This window comes from Morone saxatilis, unplaced genomic scaffold (assembly GCF_004916995.1).
Source record: "Morone saxatilis isolate NCDOM2014 unplaced genomic scaffold, NCSU_SB_2.0 Contig14, whole genome shotgun sequence".
NCBI classification, from domain to species: Eukaryota; Metazoa; Chordata; class Actinopteri; family Moronidae; genus Morone; species Morone saxatilis.
In genome coordinates this window covers 519373-541756 of record NW_023339696.1, presented here as the reverse complement: position 1 = coordinate 541756, position 22384 = coordinate 519373, and the positions used below count along the sequence as shown (strand labels likewise).

Sequence of the window (22384 nt, the reverse complement as noted above, 5' to 3'; positions counted from 1 at the left end):
GTAAGCGTTTCAATCTTCCAAACTTTGTGACATCCTTTCTTTTGCTTAGGTAATAGCTTTGTGTCTCTTTCCCCAGTGAAGAGAAAGTAAAGAGGAGAGACTGAAGAAGAAAGAGAGAGGCCCTGCCACCCACCGACTAGGCTGCATCCCTGTTCATAGATTCTCTGCACAATTTGAAGCACTGGTTCTCCAGCCAAGGAGTAAAAACACATGATGCAGACCACTGCTTTAGGCTGACTGATACGAGAGCTGAGTCAGAGAGGGGAACGAGGGCAGGGGGTGAGAGATGCTCTCAACAATATATGATTGTAACAGAGCACTGAGGGTCTGCAGCTGAGGAGGAAGCACAGTATGTTTACTGAGCTGAGAGTTTGTAAGCCAGCAGTGTGGGCAGAGGAGGGGCTGGGTGGGGGGCTAAGATTTTAGTCACTTAGTCCTTCATTTCCTGTGAAGGCACGCTAAAAGAAATCAATGTGCTGCGAATGTTTCACAAACAACTGCTGGCCATATTGGTGATCACAACTGGCAACATTCCCCTCCAACTGGGCTGATCTAGGCTCGACACTCAACAGATTGAGCTGTGTGAGTCTCTGTGTGCTCACCATCGCACATGTTCTAACTGTCATACCAGTCATCTGCTCAGTCCACTCTGCACACTGGGTGCGCACACACACACACACACACAAAAACACACACACACTAAAACACACACACACACACACACACCACACACACACACACACACACACACACAAGCGCAGAGAGAGTGAAATATTGACACAAGCTGCTGGAAGCCTGGCAATTTTGTGCAGCAAAATGCAGGAAAGGCCTCGTCTCTCGATCCTTCAAATCTTGGCCTCTCCGGCTCTGTTTTGGTTAAATTCTTGCTGCTTTTTGAGTGCGGAACACATGCTAACCGCGCACGGCAAGGCAATCTGGATGGAGGCATGTTGTTACGCATGCATTAAGCCTGCAGTGCCTGGGATGTGCTGATGTAGGCTCTATGAGATTTAGAGGAAACAGGTCTTCAGCTATGACCTCCAGATTATCAGTTTCTCTATGAATACGGGCCCTGGAAAATGTCCCAGCGACCTATAATGACAGACACCATGAATTCTAGAGTCAATGAGCCTAACAAATGTTAACAATGCAGCCCCTCTCACCATCGCCCCCTTTTCAGCCCCCAACCGCCGGGACCATTGTAGCAATTAGTATAATGAATGTGGTTTTGCTGGTAGGTAATCACATACTGTATGGCGCAGCCCCCTCTCCCCACATACAGGCGCTGGGCTATGAATGCTTTGGTTTCATTACAGTCCTCCCCTCTAAAAAAAAAAAATCCACTCACTCCCACTTGCTCTCCCTCTTTCTCTTCCTCGCAAGCTCGCCTCCTAACTCCTACACCCTTCCTTTCCGCTCCGTTCAAATCTAAACAAAAGACACATCTGGTCTGTCTCTTACCCCCCTTTTCTCCCCTCTCGCTTTCTTTATCTTTAACTCCCTCCTTGTTTCTACTCGGAGTCTTTTTCAACTGTTTCTATCAGCGTAAGAGCAGCACTTTGTTGGTGGGAAGAGCCGGGTGAAGGAGCTTTGTTAGAGGGTCAACCACTCGACTTGAGACTGTCGCTGGAGTCCGACTCACCCTAAAAGACGATCACTGTATCCCACAACCTCATGTATACAAACTCCTAACCGAGTGTGTATTAATCTGCCTTTGTAGAGTTCTCAGACCTGTTTATGTATCAGTCCATGGTAAAACTACAGCAGTGGTTCCCAAACCTTTTTGTCTGATGAAGGACCACTTTATCTGCACGCCACTTGTCATGTTGAATGCATTTTCAACTTGATGTCATAAAAAGTGGATATCATTAGAATATTTGTATTTTATACAACCAGATAGTTGATGTTTGGCTCAGTTTGGTTAAGTTTGCGCACATACTACTTCCTTAGACTATTGAAGAAGTTAATGAGCCATTTTAAAATCGACAGACGCCATATGTATCACCTTCCATGGAGTCCGCCTTGTTGAATGACTGTTTTTACAGTATCCCAGAACTGGCTCTAGACAGGGCCTCACGTTTTTTCTCCACCGTAGTTCAGCAATTTCACTGCTAGATGCCACTAAATCCTACACACTGGTCCTTTAACACCATTTTACTCAGACCACGTCACTCTAAAACATTGCGGCTTTGCTTATGACCTTATAAAACGTATGCTCCACTAAATCTTTTAGTATATGATGCAGGATGGTATCAGAACCAACAAAAATTCAAATAACAAATACACACTAAACTACAGGACTTCCTAAACCTCTTGCTGGTAAAGCAAACAGTGCAGCAGGCATGTTAAAAATGGAACTTCAACACTGCCTACATCTGTTTGAACCGTCACAAGCAGAACTGGGAACATGTTGCAAATTTAGAATTATTGATTATCCTCTCAAAAGATAACCTCCTTCATCCGCTGTGCCTGGTCAGGGCCCTCTGGGAGTCTCCTGTCTCCACCAAGCCCACCGACACCATCATACACCACAAGTGTGCAGAGCAAGATTTAAAAAAAAAAGAAAGGCTTTTACATCTGTATGTTGTCCACAGACGTGATTAAAAAATTAAACAGCACTCATCCCTATGATCACACTCTGAATATCAGACTTTTCAGGGTTCAATTATAAGACTGTCTATCTGTCCTTCACAACAGGGTCAAACTGGTCACATGACTTCAATACTGCCTTACTTTTTGCCCAATGAGCTGTCAAACTACAGCTTCACATCTGGGAAAAAGGTGCTATTGAACAGCAGTCTTCTTCTGCCTTTCTTGCTTGTCTCTTACTTTTTTTTTTTAACCCCTTTTCTTAACCTTGTATCTCTCTTTTTCTCACTCTCTTCCCAGGCCCACGTCTCTCGATTTCTCCCTCCCTCCCTCGGTTTTATATGGAAAAACATTCCTGGTGTTCTACTCGGCTCCAGTGAAACCTGGTGCTTATTTTCAGTGCCCTAAATTGATAGCAAATGTGAGGACAGATCCCTCCTCTCGTTCACTCTTCACTCCCTCCCTCCATTCCCCTGCACCACCGCCCCCCTCCTCCTCCCTTTTTGGCATTAACAGTGAGGATACGTGGAACATTTTCGTGACCATATTGAACCCTGGGGTTTTATGTTTTTGAAGGTGCTCTCCTTTATATTCAACTGCATGTGTTTTTGTTGAATTTCTGGGGAGAGAAAGTCTACAGCCTGAGAGTCTCCTTGAGAACAGGACTGAGTCATAGACTTTTTGTTTTTCAATAAGCCCCCCACTGCACCGTGGAAACCAAACCTGGTTAGCCTCAGCTGTCTTTACCCATAATTCAACAATCCCTGTGTGTTTGTTTTCTCTTTTTGCCTCCCCCCCTCTCTTTCTCTGACTCTGTAAGTGAAACCCTAACTGCTCCCTTCATTTTGATGCAGCCAACTGAGTTCTGCTGGACCAAAATGCCCTCTATTGTTATGGATGTGTGCCGGGGAGAAAACTGAGCCTTGCGGATCGTCCCTCTGTGGGTGAAGCTCATAATGGTTTTGATTAGAAAATGGGGGAAGAAAACCCAGTGAGCTCCTTGTGAAGTCTGTTTTTGTTTCCAAATGCAAACCTTTGGACTTTGTGGGCGAAGGTGTAGCGTGTAACTTTTATGAAACCATCCTGTAAACCAAAGCTGAAAAATGTTACGTTTTTATTTGTTTTCTTTTATGCCGTGTATGCAGACAATGTACAAATCAAGGAACTAACCACATGGAAGACAGTGTAACACCCAGTTCAGCTGATGTTTTCAATAGTTCACAATGAGTCATCTGTTCATCAGCCAATCATGTGGCTGCACTAATTCATGTCCCACTTGTTACTGCAGAACTACTGATGGTGCAGCTTGTGGTCATCAGCAAGCAAATATCAGCCAGCACAAAGCGAGGAGGGGGCTAGCTGGAGAGATAGTCACAGCAAGCTAGTCTAATAGCTAAATATTCATTTTCAATGAACTGACATGTTGGGAATACAGTTTGTAATTCCACATAACTAAATAAGAGGAGTAGCTATATATGGAGGGAAAAAACTAACCAGTTCTGCTAAAAGGCCTCTAGCTTGGCAGGGTATCAATAACTGTCATCTCAGCTTCTGATTCAAGTGAAAATTCATGTGTTTTTTTGCCGTTTTACTGATAAATCACGTATTGAAACCTGCAATAACTACAATAAATATTTTTTAGCCATTTGGGGGTTTGGTTGAAGGCAACCTGCAGCGTCTGTATATAAAAATGGCTCATTCTAAGTTAACAAAAACACAATGCACATTATAAGAACAATTAAAACAGATAGTAGGTTATTATAGTTACCTAAAACTAAACTAAAAACATAACGAAACTAGGGTGATTTTTTTTTGGAGATAAAAATACACCGAGCTAGAACTTTAGAACGGGCGGCTGTGGCTCAGGAGGCCAGAAGAACAGAAGAGAATAACAGTACACACACACAAATCAGAAGGTTGGTTGGGTTTCGATCCCCGGCTCCTCCTGCCACGTGTTCGACAGTATCCTCTGAGCCAAGATAACTGAACCCCAAATTGCCTACCGACTGCACCATAGCATCGGTGTGGTGTGACATGTGTATGAATGAGTTACGTTTCTGTTTTGGATGGACTTTTACCATCACTGGAAGTGAATGTGTGTTGAAAGGGTAATTGTTGGCACGTAGTGTAACAGCGTTTTGATCGGGTCGGAAGACTAGTAAGGCGCTATACAAGTACAGGTCCATTTACCATTTACCAGAATAAAACAGTATTGTATACTTCCAAAACTAACTAAAATAAAAATCCCTTCAGTTTTAGTTTTTAACAGGTCAAATTTGTCAACACAACAAGCAAGAGGAGGTATTGTGAGCCGATGTCTTTGTATTGCAATACCTATTTTGAACTGCTTAAGTCTTGCTCCTGACAAATATCCCCCACATTATAGTTAAAAAATAAATACTGAAATTAATAAAAGTGAGACTTAAACTAAACTTTTTTAAAAATTAAAACATTAGAAATGAGCAAACCCATCTGCAAACAAACTGAAACTAATGAAAAATACAAAACCTTAATAAGTGAGTATCACATACAACATCCCAGAGAATAAAAGCGCAGTAGAGGCCATGCATCCAACAATATCAGTTTAAGCACTGACACCCCAATTCCATCTCTTTCTTTCAAAATTGATTTGAAATCATTTAAGGAAATCAGATTGTGGAGTTTTAAAACTTTATGAAATATATTCCAGTCTGAGGGTGTGAAGTCCCCAAATGCCTTTTTCTTAGTCTCTGTAAGAACAAAAAATGGGCTAATGGAGAGTGAATATTAACATATCATCACCCTCTATTGTTAGTTGAAATGATGAACTGGTTAGCAATGTACACATCCAGCAGTTATAGAGCAACATTAGCATTCATTTGGGGGTGTGCTTCCAGTCCAAGTCCAATATTGACTCTAGTTTAGCTCTGGTTTTGGTCTCTGGAAACTCCTGAGGGAAATATCTGGCTCTTTAGCTGCTAAATGTTCCAATATGTTCGCCAGCTAGTCGCTAACAGTACAGAAAACAGCTGCCTTCTCTGGTTGAAAATGATGCTATGCTAATGTGGGGGTGTACCAAAACCTAGCTGTGGGCTGCAAAACCAAAACAATAAGCTGAAAGACACTAAAAATGTCCATTGAGCAGAGGGAAACTACAGAGTTGTGCAATAATTCACTATGGACTTATCACTACTATTTACTGTACATACAAGAAATCCCATGACCCATTGTCAATAAAAAATAATGATTATAGCTGCTTTAAATGTTAGCTATTAGCCCTTGCTAAGTTAACAGTAGGCTATTTCCCAACTGTGTTTTGTGTTTGGATACTTTCTACCCACCTAGTGGCTAAAATTCACTTCATGCAGCTTCTGGTTGCTCCTGGTCCGAGCAAGAGGATGTTGGTAGGCTAGCTGGTGGTTGTTGAGCTCTGCACGGATGGAGAGCCAGGCCTGCCTGTTTGTATTGGCCAACTTTCAGCATTCCACATGTCTTTGTGATTTTCAGCTCCCTGACCTTAGGAGACCCTCCACGCTACTGTAAGTTATACTCACACCAGGAGCACAGATGGATCAGGAAGGAACGATGAAATCCTGTTGGTGCCTGGCAGATTTCTAAAGGCACGTGTAATAAAATGTACAGGCCGCACTGCAGCTGCCACAGCAAATCAACTCTAAACTCTGAAATATGAGTCAATGATTCCTGTAAATTTTCGAAAATGGTGATCACTGGCCTCACTCTTTTTTAGGAAAGTCAAAGATGGTTTGAGGCATAGAGAATTTCAGTATTCCCAATAAGTTATGTTATTCCTGAAAATGTGGATGGCTTAAGTACAGCTTCTGTGGATCACCTGCTTGTCTTAATATCAATAAATAAAAATCCGTTTTGCAGTTATGCTAAGCTATCTGAGGAATGAGTGAGTGCAGCTCAAAATAAGGCCCACAGCTTCAGTTACCATGCCTGTCCAGCGGAGATGAGAAGATGAAAGTGTTGAAATTCCCTAATGGTGCTCCAAGTGGAACATTAAGTCAGGGGCAGTAGGCTATTATGTGTCACTGAATCTGCAATGACCCATTTGGGCTGGATCTTTTTCTCTAATGCATTGTTAGCAGGGCTCGTCATGGGGCTTCCAAAGCAAATGAAATTATGCGCTAACAAAGTTAGAGGTGCTAATTACAGACTCATGCTAACTGTCCGGGGAAGAGCCCAAGTTTGTCTCAGTCCAAAAGCACCCGTATCCGAGTATATAAATATAATATTTAATACTCTCTAACCAAATAAAATATGACACCCTCTATAAAGCCTAAAAAAAACAGTTCATTGACTGTACAAGTAGACTGAGTCGCTGTGTGTTTGCATAACAGTGTCAGTGTCACCTTGCCCTACTGCTCCACATCTCTCACCTTGATTGCCCTTGCAGGCTGTTTAGCAACATGACGGGAGAACGGCAAAGCGCACATGATAAGCAGAGTTTGAGGTGAGTGACAAGGGGACAAAGATAAAGAAAGAAAGTGGCAAGTTAAGAAATTAAGAGATGGTGCATGCACAAGATTAGGAGGAGGTGCAGAGGTGATTAGGGTGAGAGAAGGGGAGGGAAGCCGGTGTTCATAGCCAAATTAAAGAACAAGTAGCGCCTTGGGGCTGATCTTAACAGGATTTACCTGTTGCTGTCCCCGGGTGACTCGCTTCACTCATTTACCCAACACTGCCGCAGGGCCCAAAACTCCCAAAGACCTTGTTAATTAAGGTGCCGACATGCAAAACACTCTGCATGTGTGTGTGTGAGCGTGTATGTGCGTACAACCTCAATCTCCATGTACTCGCTCCGTTCCCTGTTATTGAATTATCTGACACTGTCACACTGTTAAATCAGTGTCTCATGAACTTCCATAAACACAAAGTTAATTTGTAAATGTATATGCTAGAGCGCTACTCTAACAGAGAGGTCTCTGTTACAGCAGCATAAACCCAATCACCCCATACTGTATCTGCTTGCCTGAGGCAGGGGGAGCCTGCTATTCATTGGTCCGGTTTGTTCGACTTCAGTCAGTAGAATCATAAATTACAAACTGTAATAAACAAATCATGATATCATAAATCCTCAAAGCAAAACAGTAGGGTGACAGGTGGAGGAGCGAGGGCAAAAAAAGGGGATTGTTCTAGCAAATGTCAAGCCTGCCCCTGAGTGAACTGGTCCTTTTGAATTTACATGTTACAACACAAGCCTCGACATATAAACATATGCAGAGCGCGCTCATCAGCAGGTCACGGCTGCAGTTACCAACCCTATTATTCCAAAAACCAAAAACAATAACTGTCAGCCACAATCGACAATGCTGGGAACAACGCTTGGACATGCTCCATCTCCCAGTTCATACCTCTGCAAATGGAGACCAAACTGTCTACTGCCCCCCACCCCGCTCACCAAAAAACACTCCTATATCCGCCCTTTGCCCTGGGGATGTGTGTCAGGATAGTTTACACACTAAAAACAAACAGGCGTCCCATTGCAACAGCAAGAGAAATGGATGTGGGTTTGGATGAGGTGGGACGACGGAGGGAGGGAGTGGAAAGAAGGAAGGGGGGGTAGAGGCAGAATCAGGGCACACATGGAGGAGAGTGAGAGAGGAGGGAGGAAGCGGGTAGTGTAGAGAAAGAGAGTGAAAGTTGTCATAAAAAACGACAATAATAAGAGGCCTCAGTGCCACCCAGTGACCACATCAAGGCCTCTGTAATGACAGGCTGTGCAGAACACATGTCCGCCTGGGTAAGGGAGTGTGTGTGTGCACCCTTCTGTCAGTGCTAAAAAATGGCTTAGTTAACCGAGTAATATTATTCTCAGCATGGACACGTGCGGTACACGATACATACCGCAAAAGCAATACTCGACAGGCACAGAGCAGCCTTTAATTTGGTATATGCTGCGCTGTCCACTCGCTCAGGAAATGTAGGTGTACTTTACTGTTAATGGCACAAATTATAAACGCAGTTACTTATAATGTACGTCTAACATGATGCTTCCCAACCTTTCTTGGGTGCTATGCGTTAAATTAAAGCAATGTCTATTTGTGATCTCTCATGAGAGGTTATGTGCAGTTGAAGAGGTAAAAGTATAGAGAATTTCAAAATAACATAACAATTTGGGAGAAAATACTACTTTTGTATAGTAGACATGCTCTTTTCTTATACATTTAATCAATTTAAATTTTCCTTGGTACTTCTTTGCAGGCCCTAATCCCAAAATTGGGACCCTAACCTGACCTAACATATTTAATCACAAACTTAAAGCTCCCCTCCAGTCAGAAATCTGTGATTCTTCTTCTACCCCAATGAAGAACATGAGCAGCAAGGGCGGTATATCAGGATATTAAGTAAGATCTGAACACACCACAGTAACAGATAGCTTTGAAGAGAAACTAATAGAGCTTGCCACTGTCCCGCCTTTTTCTGCCTTGATCTCATGATAAAGAATATTGTAGCTTCAATATTCAGATTATAATATTAACCTGATGACCTGTCCAATACAACAGTGGTTCCAACCTTTTTTTTGAAGGGACCCCTTTTCTATCATTGAGTGAACTGATGACCCCTGACTAAGTAACATACTATATTCTATTCGCTCCATAACAATAACAGTAGAGAACTGATAAACTGCACAATGAACCCAAACTTAAGTAAAACCAGAGATTTGGATGAATTTTGAGCAGATTATTTCCTGTGAATATTGATCAGAGGAGTTTTCCTGAAATTCTATGAACCTTTTATACAATTCTCTGTCTGTATTATGTTTTATAACAATCACACACTTAATATGCTTCTCTTTTTCGACAAATCTAGTGTTTTCTTCTCATTGTTTGTTTTAACTGCTGCACGACAGCACACACTGGTTCAGTGCTGAGTGTGGGGTAGTAGACCGTCTTCACAGCAGAGAACTGTAAGTAATGTGCATTACACTGTAATATCTATCTAAGGTTTGCTAACATTATTCCCAATCAGCTACTGGTCATTCCAGAACAAGTATGGCTGTAGCAGCCAAGTGACGGGGCGCTCTAGAATTCAGCTTCCTATTTGTAATTGGAAGAATCTGTTATTTTTTTATTTAAAATTACACAGGCTGTATCTGAAATTACTTCCTATTTACTATGTAGTGCACTTAATTTACTGTCCGCCAATTTATGGGTGCAAAAACAACTGCTGTGCAAGTCTACACTCAGGGGTGTGACCAGAGGTAGGGCCTGGGGTGGCACTGGCCCTGAAACCTGATTGGCCACCCCAAGTGCAACCCGTTATCCTTACCTCTTCCACTCCGTCTTTCAGAGGCTGTAGCAGACACAGTTTTAAAGCCTGAGTGGACATACTTGTATCATATTAACCACAATTACATTTATTGGTATTAACCATGACATGCTAGCATGTTGGGAAGGAGGCTAAGTAACGCTCAAAAGTCAAATTTAGTTGATGGAAAAAACGGGCATGGCTAGGGTCAAATGGATACTTTGACCTCTGACCTCAAGATCTCTGAATGAAAATGGGCTTTATGTGGACCCCGAGTCTCCCTTTTGCAGACATTCCTATTTTATACTAATCCCATGAAGGTTTGGGCAGGTTTGGAATGAATAATTGAATAATTTCTGAATAATTCTGCATACTGGGGTGCATAAACAGGATTAGAATTGCATAAATGGGCAATAATCGGAAACCCGAGAAAGATACTTAATGCCACCCGTGCATGAGCCAGTGCCACCCTAGTCCAAAAAGTCTAAAAACGTCCCTGTCTTCTTATTATATATGGTGTAGTAAATAATGAGAGGATTTCAGTGACCAGGTATAGTCTAATTTTAAAGCAAAACTGCAGTGGCGGCAGGTGTTCTCAATCAGCTCGGAAAGGAAAACATCAGTTGTGACATCACTGATTAGGGGTGTGGCCAGAAGTTCAAAACACATGAACGTTTCTGCCCATAGCAAGCATTTTTCTACTTTGTGCTGTCTAGTGTGACATTTTATTTCAATTGGTTTAAGCTAATACATTAAAATAACTTATCGCATTACAGAGGGGTCTTCTGTCCTTGCAATGACAAAGTATCTTTATGTTGAGGTGGATACAGCATTGGGATAGCATGCTAATTAAAGTAACCCGTGTAAACATTCCAGAGATTGGCCATCAAGCAGATAAATGACATATGTGCAGCTATAGCATGCATGTTCGGGGCAAGTAGTTCAGCTACATAAACAGAAAAAGAAACAGGAGCTTCTGACAAATGAAGCCAAGGAACAGTTGAAATATATTCCAAGTAAAACCTGAGCAGGTCCAAAATAAAATCAGCAAAGTTTCACCCTTGAGTGTGATAAACAGTGTGTGTAGGACACGGCTGTTTACCAGAGCAGACCTGGACAAAGAGAGCCAGACAGGCAGCATAAGAGCGATGGAGGGACCTGAGCCCAGGAGAGAAAATCCTGTTCTTTTTCACAAACACCTTGTAGGAAAAAAAAAAAACTGACCACAAAAGAGGCTCTGTGCTTCAGGCCATTTCAGTTAAGAGTTCTAGCCAGGACAGATCCACTGAGAGCGCAAGTGAGATGGAAAGAGAAAGAAAAAAGGGAGCTTTATTTGGTTAACAACTTCCACGAATCAGTATAAGGGAAGAATGTGTGTAATTTGGCTCTGTTTGTTTTGCATTAGGATATAAAATATGTTGGGATTACTTCATCACACATCTAAAGCCCAATGAAAGGGAGAGGGGCAAGAGTCTTGGGGGGGTGGGGGACCACAATTTTTTGTAAGTTGGGTTTTGGGTAACATATCAAATGTGTCTCACACTGGGACAGCAGCTTCAGCAAAGCACAGTGAAAGAATGTGAGCCTAAAAGAAAAGGCTACAGTGCCAAAGAGACAGTCTCAATCAACATCAATCAACAGTTACAGCACATTATTTGGCAGGGAGATACAGATTTAGAGCAGTGGTTTCCAAACCCTTTTGTCAGAAGTACCCCCAAAGCCCTGTCAGATAACTCAAATACTGCATACCACCATTTATTTAGCCATTTATCTATTACTCTTAGCTAAAGGTAATTTATAAATGGATAAAATATGATATATGATATGAAGTTTTTAGTAATTTATTACTTTTAGCTAACCATTTTAACCATTTATCAATTACTAGCTTTAACCATTTACCCATTTAAAACATTATTGTTACTAGCTTACTAGTTTACCATTAATCTATTAATTTTAGCTAATTATTTCAACCATTTATCTGTAGCTACTTTAGCATTAATTCATTTCAAAAATATATGCATTACTTTTAGCTAACTATATCAACAATGTATCATTACTTTTAGATAACTATTGCAACCATTTATCCACTTATAACATTAATCCACTACTTTTGAGATTGTCAACCGTTTATCCGTTGCTTTTAGTTACATTTTAACCATTTATTTATTACTTTTATCTGTTTTAACCATGTATGCATTGCTTTTAGTCATTTTACTATCCATCTATTACTTCCAGCTAACTCTTACAACTTCTCTGCTGGCTTGATAACTTTTCATGCACTCTCAACATGTGGTCCTACAGTCATTCTATGTACCCAATGTATCATGTAACCAGGTAAAGGTACCCCCTCATACATACATACGTACCCCCCCCATATAATGTACATTATATGGTATTGTACGTATGTATGTATGAGTATCTAGCAAGTCTAACTAAACTGATGGCTGTTTTGTGTCTAAAAGTGATGCTGATATATTGACTGTGACATCAGCCATGCAGGTTTAACACTCATAGTATATTCTTAGACGATTTTATGCACACTGGCCCTGAAGTTTGCTGAAAGACTGTGAAACAGCAGCTCTCTTTGTAATCCATCTTTAGTTTACTGGGATAATCACGGCTCTTATCATAAGGATATCCCTATGTAGCTGCCAGGATTGTGTAGTTTGAATCTATGCCCAAAGACAAAATCTTTGTCGATCAGAGTGGAGGGGGAAAAAAAGCATTTATCAAAAACAGTAAAGTTGGCCTCGGAGTAATCACATTAGCCTGTGTGCTCAGGTCCTGGTGGAGGAGAACCACCCTGGATCGAGGTAGTGGGGATAATGGGACCATTCCTGATGCTTTTCAGTGTGAATAGTATCTTGTTAGGGGCCATTTTACAGCCAGGCCAGAGGAGAAAGTAAACTCAGATGAAAAGAACAGAAACGACAATAAAAGAGCAGGGAGAGAAAAAAAAGAAAGCTGGGTTTAGAGATGCTCTCAGGGCCAAAACCGCAGATAAAAATCTAACCGCAGAATGAAGGCCAGATTGCTCTAATTCACTGTCATCTCAAGTATTCTTTTTTCTGCGTGGAGGGAGAGAGCAGGACAGAGAGCGTGGCAGAAAGAACTCCTATCCTCCCTCCTCCTCTCCCCGTCCGCCCACACCCACTCCTCTCCTCCATTCAGATTTACTGCTCTTAAATTGTTTGCCCTCTGCTTTTAATGGCCATCTCTAGATCATCAGCTCTTAAAATAAACACAGAGGTTTGGATTACCTTCTCTATCACAGTTCCACTAAAGCGGAACACACTTGCGGGTACTTTTTCCCTTCTCTCTTTCTGTCTTTACGTTTATTCTCTCTGTGTTGCGCTCCCCTGTATGTTTGGGCTGCTGGAGGAGAGCCTCGCATTAAAGCTGAGCAGCAGAAGAATGGAAACTCAAGTAGGGCTTAGAAGCAGGGTGGTCTGTGTCTAATAATATGCCAATCAAAAGTTACCACACAAAGGGCAAATAACAGGTAGCTCAGCTTCATTACTGCTGCAGAGAGAGTAGAAATAGCTTGCTAATAAATGGAATTGTAATCTGCAGCCACTATAACTTAACTACAACAGGTTTCTGGTGTAATTTCAACAATGAAGATCATATGCTTTAATAACTTCCTACTTTCACAGTGACATATTGCACCCAGTCAAGGACCAGAGAGGGGGGCCCAGTTTGGGCCCGGTTTACCTACCCTCTGAGGCCTGCGCACCCTGCTCTAATCCCAGGCCCCACGCCTGCCACAGGGCAGCTGGGTCATATCAGCACATGTACATTTTTGTGCGTGCATATGTGGTCGCGTCTCATCATGTGCAGGCCCACAAGGCATCAGGTGTGAAGGGGGTTCAGGTGCTGGGCGAGTCCAGAGAGGGCACTCATATGCTCGACTGCAGACGGCTGTTTGTTGTTGCTCGGCCTGCTTCTGTGACACACATGAGCACATGCATGGAAGCACACATACACTCTCTTATAACACCTAAAAACATACTTCACACACTTGCCTCCTATGGACTTAAAGAGAACCACTGGGGATGCAGGCTTAATCTTCTAAGAGAGAAAAGCAGAATGGGGATGTAGCCTCGTGTTTATGAACGATAATTCAGTCGTCCAACTAACTCGCAACAGTTGTATTAATATGTGATTGCAGAGTATGTATGCTGTTTAATGTTTGCAGCTATGACCTGAGTGTGAGAGAGATTGGGGAGCGATGTAACAAATCCCATTGCAGGGAAACAATCAGGGAGGCCACAGGTGGATACGTTTTTTTAAACAGCATGACTTTACTCATTATAGACAGTAAGAATTGCATTTGGAACCGATGACGTGTTCCAGAAGCCAGTCACTGAGAAATAAGCTTTACTTCTGTTTGGGGTCTTGGAGACCCCAGCTGTTGAATATAATGGACTGCTGCTCTATATCTGTGATTAGTGTTGACAAGACAGCTCCACCCATTCAAAGTCCCAAATGAGACTGTTTGGATCTCTGTTAATGGTATTTTAGAACAATTTCTTTATAAGACTTCTAACAGGAAGTTTGGGCTCTCTGGGGTCTAACTGAACCCTAACATAAGCATCATCACTATGTAGGATAACAGACTGTGACTGCTTTGTCTGTGTTTTTTGGCAAACAAAACTAATATATATGACTTCATGCATATCCAATATAACTTTAAAGCTCCCCTCCAGTCAGAAATCAGTGTTTCTTCTTGTTCCTACAGTGTGCTGTTTGAATGCTGTCTGTGCAGAGTTTGACACTACGAAGGATGTTGTTCACATTCATCTGCTGAAAGTGGAAAGTTTCTCAGTGCTCATTGAAAAGCTGATTTTAAGGCGTGGGGCCTACCAGCAGGATTTGTGCCACCAGTGCACATACAATGAGAATGGACTTTACAATGAACATTTGCATATTCATAGATTCTGGAATTTTTGACGAGGTAGAAGGTAGATTCCTTTCAAAGGATTTTAATGTGGAAATTGCACTTTTCTTTTCTTTTTTTTTTACAGAAACATCATACATCAGATCACATTATTGTTATAAGCACAGTTTTTTTTATGTGTCTTAATATATGTCAGTATAATATAAATATTTCCTTCACAACTATGCATTACGGTAATTTCAATATTTTATCACCTTTATCAAATGTGCAAGTCCAATTACCAAATAAAGGGGTATTTTTCTTCATATTGGCTTTTAATAAGCTCATAAGAAAACACCAAAAAAGCATTAGAAGGACAAAAATACTTATAGTACTTATAATTTTTGATTTTGCAAAGACTTCTTTATTTTCATACATACAGGAGTGGGGTTTGTGGGACCCCAACTAATGAGCGAGAAATAAAGCCAATATCAACAAAACGCAAGGGTTACAGCTGTTTTGTTTTCCTGCAGAGGATTCTTTTATATCACTGGCTTCCCTGCTTTTTAAATTATAAAACGATATCTGAGCTGCCATCTCAAAGAGTATTAGAGCTTCTTAGAGGATAAAACTCACGTGTAAGCCCCCTGGACTGAACTAAGCTGAACAAAATGTGTGAATAACATTAAGGGGAGAAAAAATCTGCTCTAAAATTACCGTTTGACATTTTCATATGTCTCACTTGGTCCACATCCAGTGACAAGTGTTATATATATCCAGAAATAGTCTATCTTAATGCCAAAAAAATCTAATATCCGTCTTTTACTCAGAAGAATATAAATTATTCCTTTGAAGCTCCGACTGTGAAAACCCTTATGTTGACGTACTGTTAGCGCGTAGCTACCTGTAATGTGACTTTGTTTATGCACAACTGTATTCTATCTGCTTATCCATTTTGCATAAGTGCTGGGATTCCCTCTATAGAGTGAAAGTGATCTGAGTGGATTCCTCTGGCAGAGCCCTGCGCTCTGGTTGCCCACACAGTGGGCCGGAGTGCTACAGAAACAGCCCAGCACTGCATGGCCACTCACCGTGCCAACCAGGCCAGTCGCTGACACTCCTTGGATATTGCCCAGAAAAGGTACACTGAGCACAAAAAAAAAAAAATAAATAAAAAGAGAGCTACGTGGCCGTGGCCATGGCAACTCTATTCATCTGCCTTTCTGGACAGCTATCAGATACAGTAAGGCCATTTACGCACCAGAGCATGATAGCTTGGAGTTTATATTGTGAGGTTTAAAGCTGCAGTAGGTAAGATATATATATTTTTTTTAATTCCTGAAACTTTCACTATGAGAGTATGAGACAATTATTCTGTATAAGAAACGGGTTCATCTGGCTCCTCCTAGTACTCCTAATGGAATTTGCAAGAATCCACCGGACCTGAATGAAAACAACCAATCACAGCCAAAAAAGATAGTTGATTGCCATCATTGAGTCTCATTCCTAGGTCTTCACATACAGACACTTCGGGATCCGGGGAATGAGACTCAACAATCAACTATCTTTAAGCAAAGTATCTTTCTATCTTTCTCAGCACTGAAATGGTTGAGTTTTTTGTTCAGGCCTGATTGGAATTACTTGCAAATGCCATTAGCAGCACTAGAAGGAGCCAGAGGAACCAGATTGTTTCACTGATTATCTGTTTCATGTACTACTATCAGTATATAGTAAAGGTTTCAGCAAATATGGCAAGTTATTTTAATAACAGTTACCTAATGCAGCTTTGAGTCTGCATTAACATATCAAATGTAGAAATCTAAGCTACAATATTGGACATGTGTTATTCTGATAAATAAATCCAAACAAACAATGCAATTTCATAAACTTCTTTTCCCCCTAATCTCTTCCATATTTCTATTGCTCACCGGGGAGAGAGGAAGAGGGGGGAAAAAAACGGTGTTGTTTTTCGATCTTTTATGAAATTTATGCATCCAAGCTGCCAATAAGAATTCAAATGAGTTTGAAATTATAGACAAGAGAGTTGAGCGCTGACAGTTGACGGGTATAATGAGAATGTTACCATCCAGAATTATGCCTGTGAAATGGAGCTGGCTGTCCGTACGAACAGCAAACAGACGGAGAAAGTGAGTGTCAGGTGATTTTTTTTGAGTGGGAGCTCGGAGCTGGACGGAGCCCTGCCCTGGAGAGCATCCTCATGAGGAAGAGTGAAGGAGAATGAACTATTAAATAAAAATTATATGATGATATTGAGATAAGTGAGGGTATGATGCTCAAGAAAGTTCAAATTAACTAATAGATGCACATAGTAAAAAAAATTGCTTTTATTATGCAAGCCAACGATCCTGAATGTCAAATTTGGACTCATATAAAAGTCGTCACTGAGTTATAGTTATTATTGTCAAATCTTCCTAATCTGTGAACTACAGTTGCTTAAAAGTGATGTCTCCAACGCCTTGTTCAAAGTGTAAATCTCTCTCTCCATTTCTTTGTCCCCGCCTGAGCGCCGCATTCACTGTTCAGCTGCTCAGAGACATGTTTATTTATTTATCCGTTTCCCATTAATTAGAGTATTCGTGCTGAAAAATGTGGAAGTGGTGGCGTTAGCGCCTGGTTTGCACCCACCTTCCCTTGACTCTAAGGATGCACGAGTCGGAAAGGAGTGCTGCGTTTTTTTAAGTAACAATGATGGAGAAAAGACACCCAGGTGCACTTGGAGACACAAAAAAACCCCCACCCTGACAGAATTTGATGAACTCAGAGACACTGACATATTTAAATACAGCAAGTTAGTCTGATAAAAGTGGGGAGAGCCTGAAAAGCTACATTTGCCAGTGACATAAGTAGAAAAAAATGCAAAAATAAAGGGTGGATAAATATGGAGTGCACCTTACAGTCCATACTGTGCTTCTCACTGGGAACGGGACCCCCACCCCCGCGACCCCCATATATTCACTCTGTTATTTCAGGGAACAAAAGGGGGGCTCTCGAGGCCATGGGTGGATCCATGAAAGGAAGAAAGGAGTCCTGCTCCTGGTCCTGGCTGAATAGAGGCCTTTCACACTTAGAGAGGCCTGTTTACTCTCCCTCAATAATGGCTCTAATTTTCTGATCATTATTGAGTAATTCCATCCACCCCCACACCCAGTGTTTAACGCTTTCCCCAATCACTCATGGCCCCCACGTCCTTGTCTATGAAGGGCCCCCGGGTCTCTGCCCCGAATGATGCATAATACACAAGTCCTTAATCCCGACACCATTTCCTGCTCTGCCTGTAAATGAAGACACCTGAAGACATTTTGCAAAAGTCAAAAATATGCAAAAATGATATTCGGATGAAATCACTCAGCATTGTTAATTTGCCAGGTTTTTTTTCCCACATGTGGAATCATTCTCTCCTCTGATTGGAGAGGAAGAGCGATTTATCCTCCATTTTGTTTTGGACCTGAATCCACAGCAGCACCATCACACCAAGCAACACCGTCCGCTCTCTGCTAAAAGCCGGTGGAAAATATTTTGGAGGAAGGGGGGGGGACTGGTAACACGATAAACGGCATTTTATTCAACGGGCCACAAAATAAAACCTAAGTTCATATGTTCGGCTCGCTATTTTCTCTGGCAACCCCCTGTGAAAAAGCAACCATAGGAGTGCTGGTAGGGGCGAAAGGGGACGCGCAGAGGGGAAGATGTGTTAAGCGAAAACAAGGATATGGGGGGAAAAATGTTAAAATGAGAGAGAAATAAAAGGATCAGAAGGAGAGAAGTTGGCAGAGACTGTGTCGGTTTGAAAAAGCTGGCACCTTCTAAACAGAGCTGCAGCTCTGGGTGCCAAACGCTGCCAACCAGCCCCACTAGCCTGAATATCTGCCCTCCCTCTCTCTTTGTTTTCAGCATGGCATTCTGCATCATCTTTATTCTACGCTTTTCTTTTTACTTTATATCAGCGCTCAATATCATCCTAACAGCAGTGACTGACATTTATTACCATTAAATGAGAGAATAAATAAGGGAAAAATCAAAGAGATATTTATTTATCTACACATTATTAGTATTCATTTCAAGGATTTTATTTGGGTTTTTTATGTAAGAGGATTTTGTTTGCGTATCATTGCAATTTTTTTAATTTGAGACAGTTTTAAATCAAAAAAAAAAAAAAGAGAAAAAAGAAATCCACACAGAGATGGGGGATCTATGCTCGGCGGTGTCGCTGCGTTCCGGTCCCGTTTTCCGTATGGAAAGAGCTGTCCCAATTACAGGGCAGGCTCCCTCGTGCTCTGCTCCACTGGACCGAGGGGAGCGAGGCGCGAGGCGGACCGATCAGAATCTGGCTACTGGGAAGCGGCCCAGAAATAAAGACGCTCTCTTTCCTCTTCTCCTCTGCTGTCTTCACCTCTCCTCTCCTCCTGCTCTTTGCCCTTCGGCTCAAGCAGCTGAGGAGCCAAGCCACCCCTCCTGCACCGGGATACGTATGTTTTTAGGGGGACAGACAGATTTCAGGCCTGGCGCCTGTACAGAGGATGAGAGCACCGGTCATGCAAATTCACACACTGAAACGAGACAGCGTTAAAAAAACACACAAAGAAACTGAAGGGAAAATGTGCGGCTGTTTTGTGTTCCCGTTATTGAAAAAAAAAGGAGAAAATCCATTCAGGATGAATATAAATAAACTGCTCAACAGATAAATAAATACATAGATTTATTTTAATACAAGTGTTCACTATATTCATATATTATTATTAATTTAATTTCTTAAGAAAAATAAAAACATTTCTGTTTCTTAAATCTCAGCCACCATTTGCTGAGCAAGTATTAAAAACAACTCTGCTGAGCGGAGCAGCTAAATTGATAAAAGAGACAGCATAAGATTTATTAACCTTAATTACACAAATAATTAAAAATCACTGTACAGTGAAATTAGGAAATAAAGCTAATCCATGTTGCCCACAATAGGCACTTTCTGGTACAAGGAATCTTTCTATTTGCAAAGCTAAGACCTGACCTTTGTTTCTAAATTAGACTTAATTCAATCATATACTCAGTCTTTTCCAGTATTATTCACTAAACTGGATAATTACAGTGAATATGAAGCAGGTTGGCCTGCTACCAAGCCTGTGGAGCTGCGAGGCAGTCGGACCTGCAGACTGGAGGAAAGTTGTGAGGGATCAGTTCAAGGAGGTCAGAGGATTCGGGCCAAGCGAACGGCTTCCACCTTTTGACCAATTTATTTTGATCATACTGGAATAATCTGTTTACCAGCAATTCCTTATATTCTGCACACTCCACTCTTCTTTTCCCTCCTTCTCTGACACAGAAAAAGCAACTGGAAAAACTAGGGGGCTCTGAAAACGGGCCAAACTGGGGCTGTCGGAGGCCCCTATGCCTCAGCGCGTATTAAAAACAGCACAGTGTCACTGACGCTGTCCTGTCATGAGACGGGGCTCGCCGAAGCTCAAACTTTATTGGCCGCATTATTTCAAATGACAACAAAGCGTAAGAAAGTTTCCGTTGAAAGTGTCGGACCAGCAGTGTTTTTCACACCAGATGAATGTGGCTCCCTTGGCGCCGATGCTCTCTGTTTCTCTGTCGGCCCGGGTTACGGACCGATGCCAGAACACTGGCTCTCCATCCAGAAATCTCTGCAGCGACACGTTCAGCCAAGGAAAAGAAGAGACAGAGGGATTTTTTTTTTTTTTCTCTTTTAAACATTACGATTCTCTCCTTTCTTCTTCTGCAAACACTCAGGACAACATAACCTACAACAGTGCCACCGTGCATAGCCTCTATAAACCACCACACACAAAACAAAACCCACTCTGTCCTGTTTGGTCTCTTCTTCATTATGTAACTGCATCTGATAGTGTTACCTCCTTTAGAAGCTCAGGATATTGGGCAAAGCAGATAAGATGTGTTTGATGGATTAGCGTGACGTGCAGGCGTTAAGTCTCTCAGTCTGGCTGTCTGTCTCCCTGTCGAGTCCTCTCTTTGTTCGCCTCTATTAAAAGACATTCTCTTGGCCATTTGTAATGTCGGGGACGACGCGCGCAGACACATTGATGGGTAAATGAACGTCTTAGGAGCACCATAGCAGCATGGAGATACGGTGCAGTCTGGCACAAGCGCACACAGCTGGCTTTCGGACCTGGCCTGGGACACCTCTCTGGTCTGTCTGTCTCCAGCGCGGAGAACAGATACGGAGGCTGCACTCTCAGAAACATCTTTTTATCATAACAGCTCCAGTAATGAAAGCTGTATGAGGTGGCTCGGTCTCCAAACATGACTAATGCTAGACCGGAGAAATATGGAACACGAAGCTCGAAAAACATGACCTGATCTGGGGTCCGAAGGCCCTCAGCGCCCAACTGGCGAGCCAGACTTTAGTTTTCAACAGACATGTGATCAAAGATGAGATCAGATCTCTCTCTCTCTCTCTCTCTCTCTAACCATTATTGTTATCATCATCAGATGCAGCAGGATCAGGGGAAAGAACGTAAACCACTTTTGGGGTCGACTCTCATGAGCCTGTGACAATTACATCCTGATCTGTGTGTGCTGTGTGCAGCCAGGTATTTGTCAAATAAGACAGCGATCAGGCTCTTTTTGGTAGTGGAACCTTTCTTTGCAGCTGCAGAGAAGCGCAGATCAGAGTACAGCGGCTGTGATCTGTCCCAGCTCTCCCTGCCCCTCGTGGACGGGCCCAAGTCTATAATTGGAGAAAAGCAGAGACACATACTGTAGCAAAACAGAGGAGGGGGTTAGTGTGTGTGTGTGGATGTGGTGTGGAGGTTGTATCTCCCTTTCTGTCAATCACAGCTTGAAAGCAAGCCTCCCTTTTAGCGCGCGGCGGGGGGTGGAGCCAAAAGCCAAATCATAATAAGGGAAGGCGCAGTGTACAGTTTTGGTGGACACATGAAGAGAGGGACACAGATAGCAAACCGACAGCTACTACGTATTCAGGAAATCAGTTACAGATGAAGGTTTAGGCAAAGGGAAAGGTAGAAGAGGAGTGTTTGTCAAACTGAGGCGACTCGAAACTGGCATTAAATCAACTCTTTATTTAATATCGAAAGTGTACTTAAGATAAATGTGATTATTGTGCATGTTCGCCTGAAGAATTTGAGCATGTCCATATGATTTTATGTGTTGGTAATTTAATGCAAAGTGGTGGGTTGTATTGTCACATGAGTATTATAAGTTCAGTTCGCGTAGTGGAATCTGGCCCACCCGCAGCTGGCGACAGTGACATCAGTGGGACAAGAGAACTGAAATGCCGCGGCGGGGACAGGCGGGTGAGACGGACGCGGTCCAATCATCAGGCCTGGCAACTGATAGCTTCCGCAAGACACAGACACCCTGGAATGAGGAGCTAAGAATAAAACTGTAACGCTGCCACCCCAAAGGTTAGAATGGAGCCACTGCCTGTCTGTCCTCTGTAAACTCTGGTTAACCCCAGCCAGCCGCCTGGAAAACACAGTAATCCAAGCTCCGTACAAGTTGATGGTTTTTTGTTTGGTTCCTGATGTTCTCTCTGTCCCGCTGGAGCCCTACGCACAAGGTGCTGTCTTTGAGGCTGCTGTGGAAGAGCTGAGCAGGAGAATTAGAACCCATCTCCCCTCCCACAGTAGCGGACTTTGTCAGCAGATG

At 42.3% G+C, this 22384-nt stretch overlaps 2 protein-coding genes across 19 annotated transcripts in view; both read right to left on the bottom strand.

Annotated features, from left to right (window-relative positions):
- zgc:158403 (tetratricopeptide repeat protein 39A) overlaps positions 1–22384 on the bottom strand; it is a gene marked incomplete at its 5' end in the record, with an annotated part of 767589 nt that overhangs the window by 649913 nt on the left and 95292 nt on the right.
- The window catches only part of nfixb (nuclear factor I/Xb), a 146801-nt gene that overhangs the window by 79200 nt on the left and 45217 nt on the right, over positions 1–22384 (bottom strand). For 11 of the 18 annotated variants that reach the window (XM_035654188.1, XM_035654191.1, XM_035654197.1 and 8 more), the window contains one exon: positions 21354–21443. The exons of the other annotated variants lie outside the window; for them this stretch is intronic. In XM_035654188.1, the coding sequence (XP_035510081.1) occupies positions 21354–21443 (90 nt within the window). The remainder of the gene's footprint in view (positions 1–21353; positions 21444–22384) is intronic. 18 annotated transcript variants of the gene reach the window in all.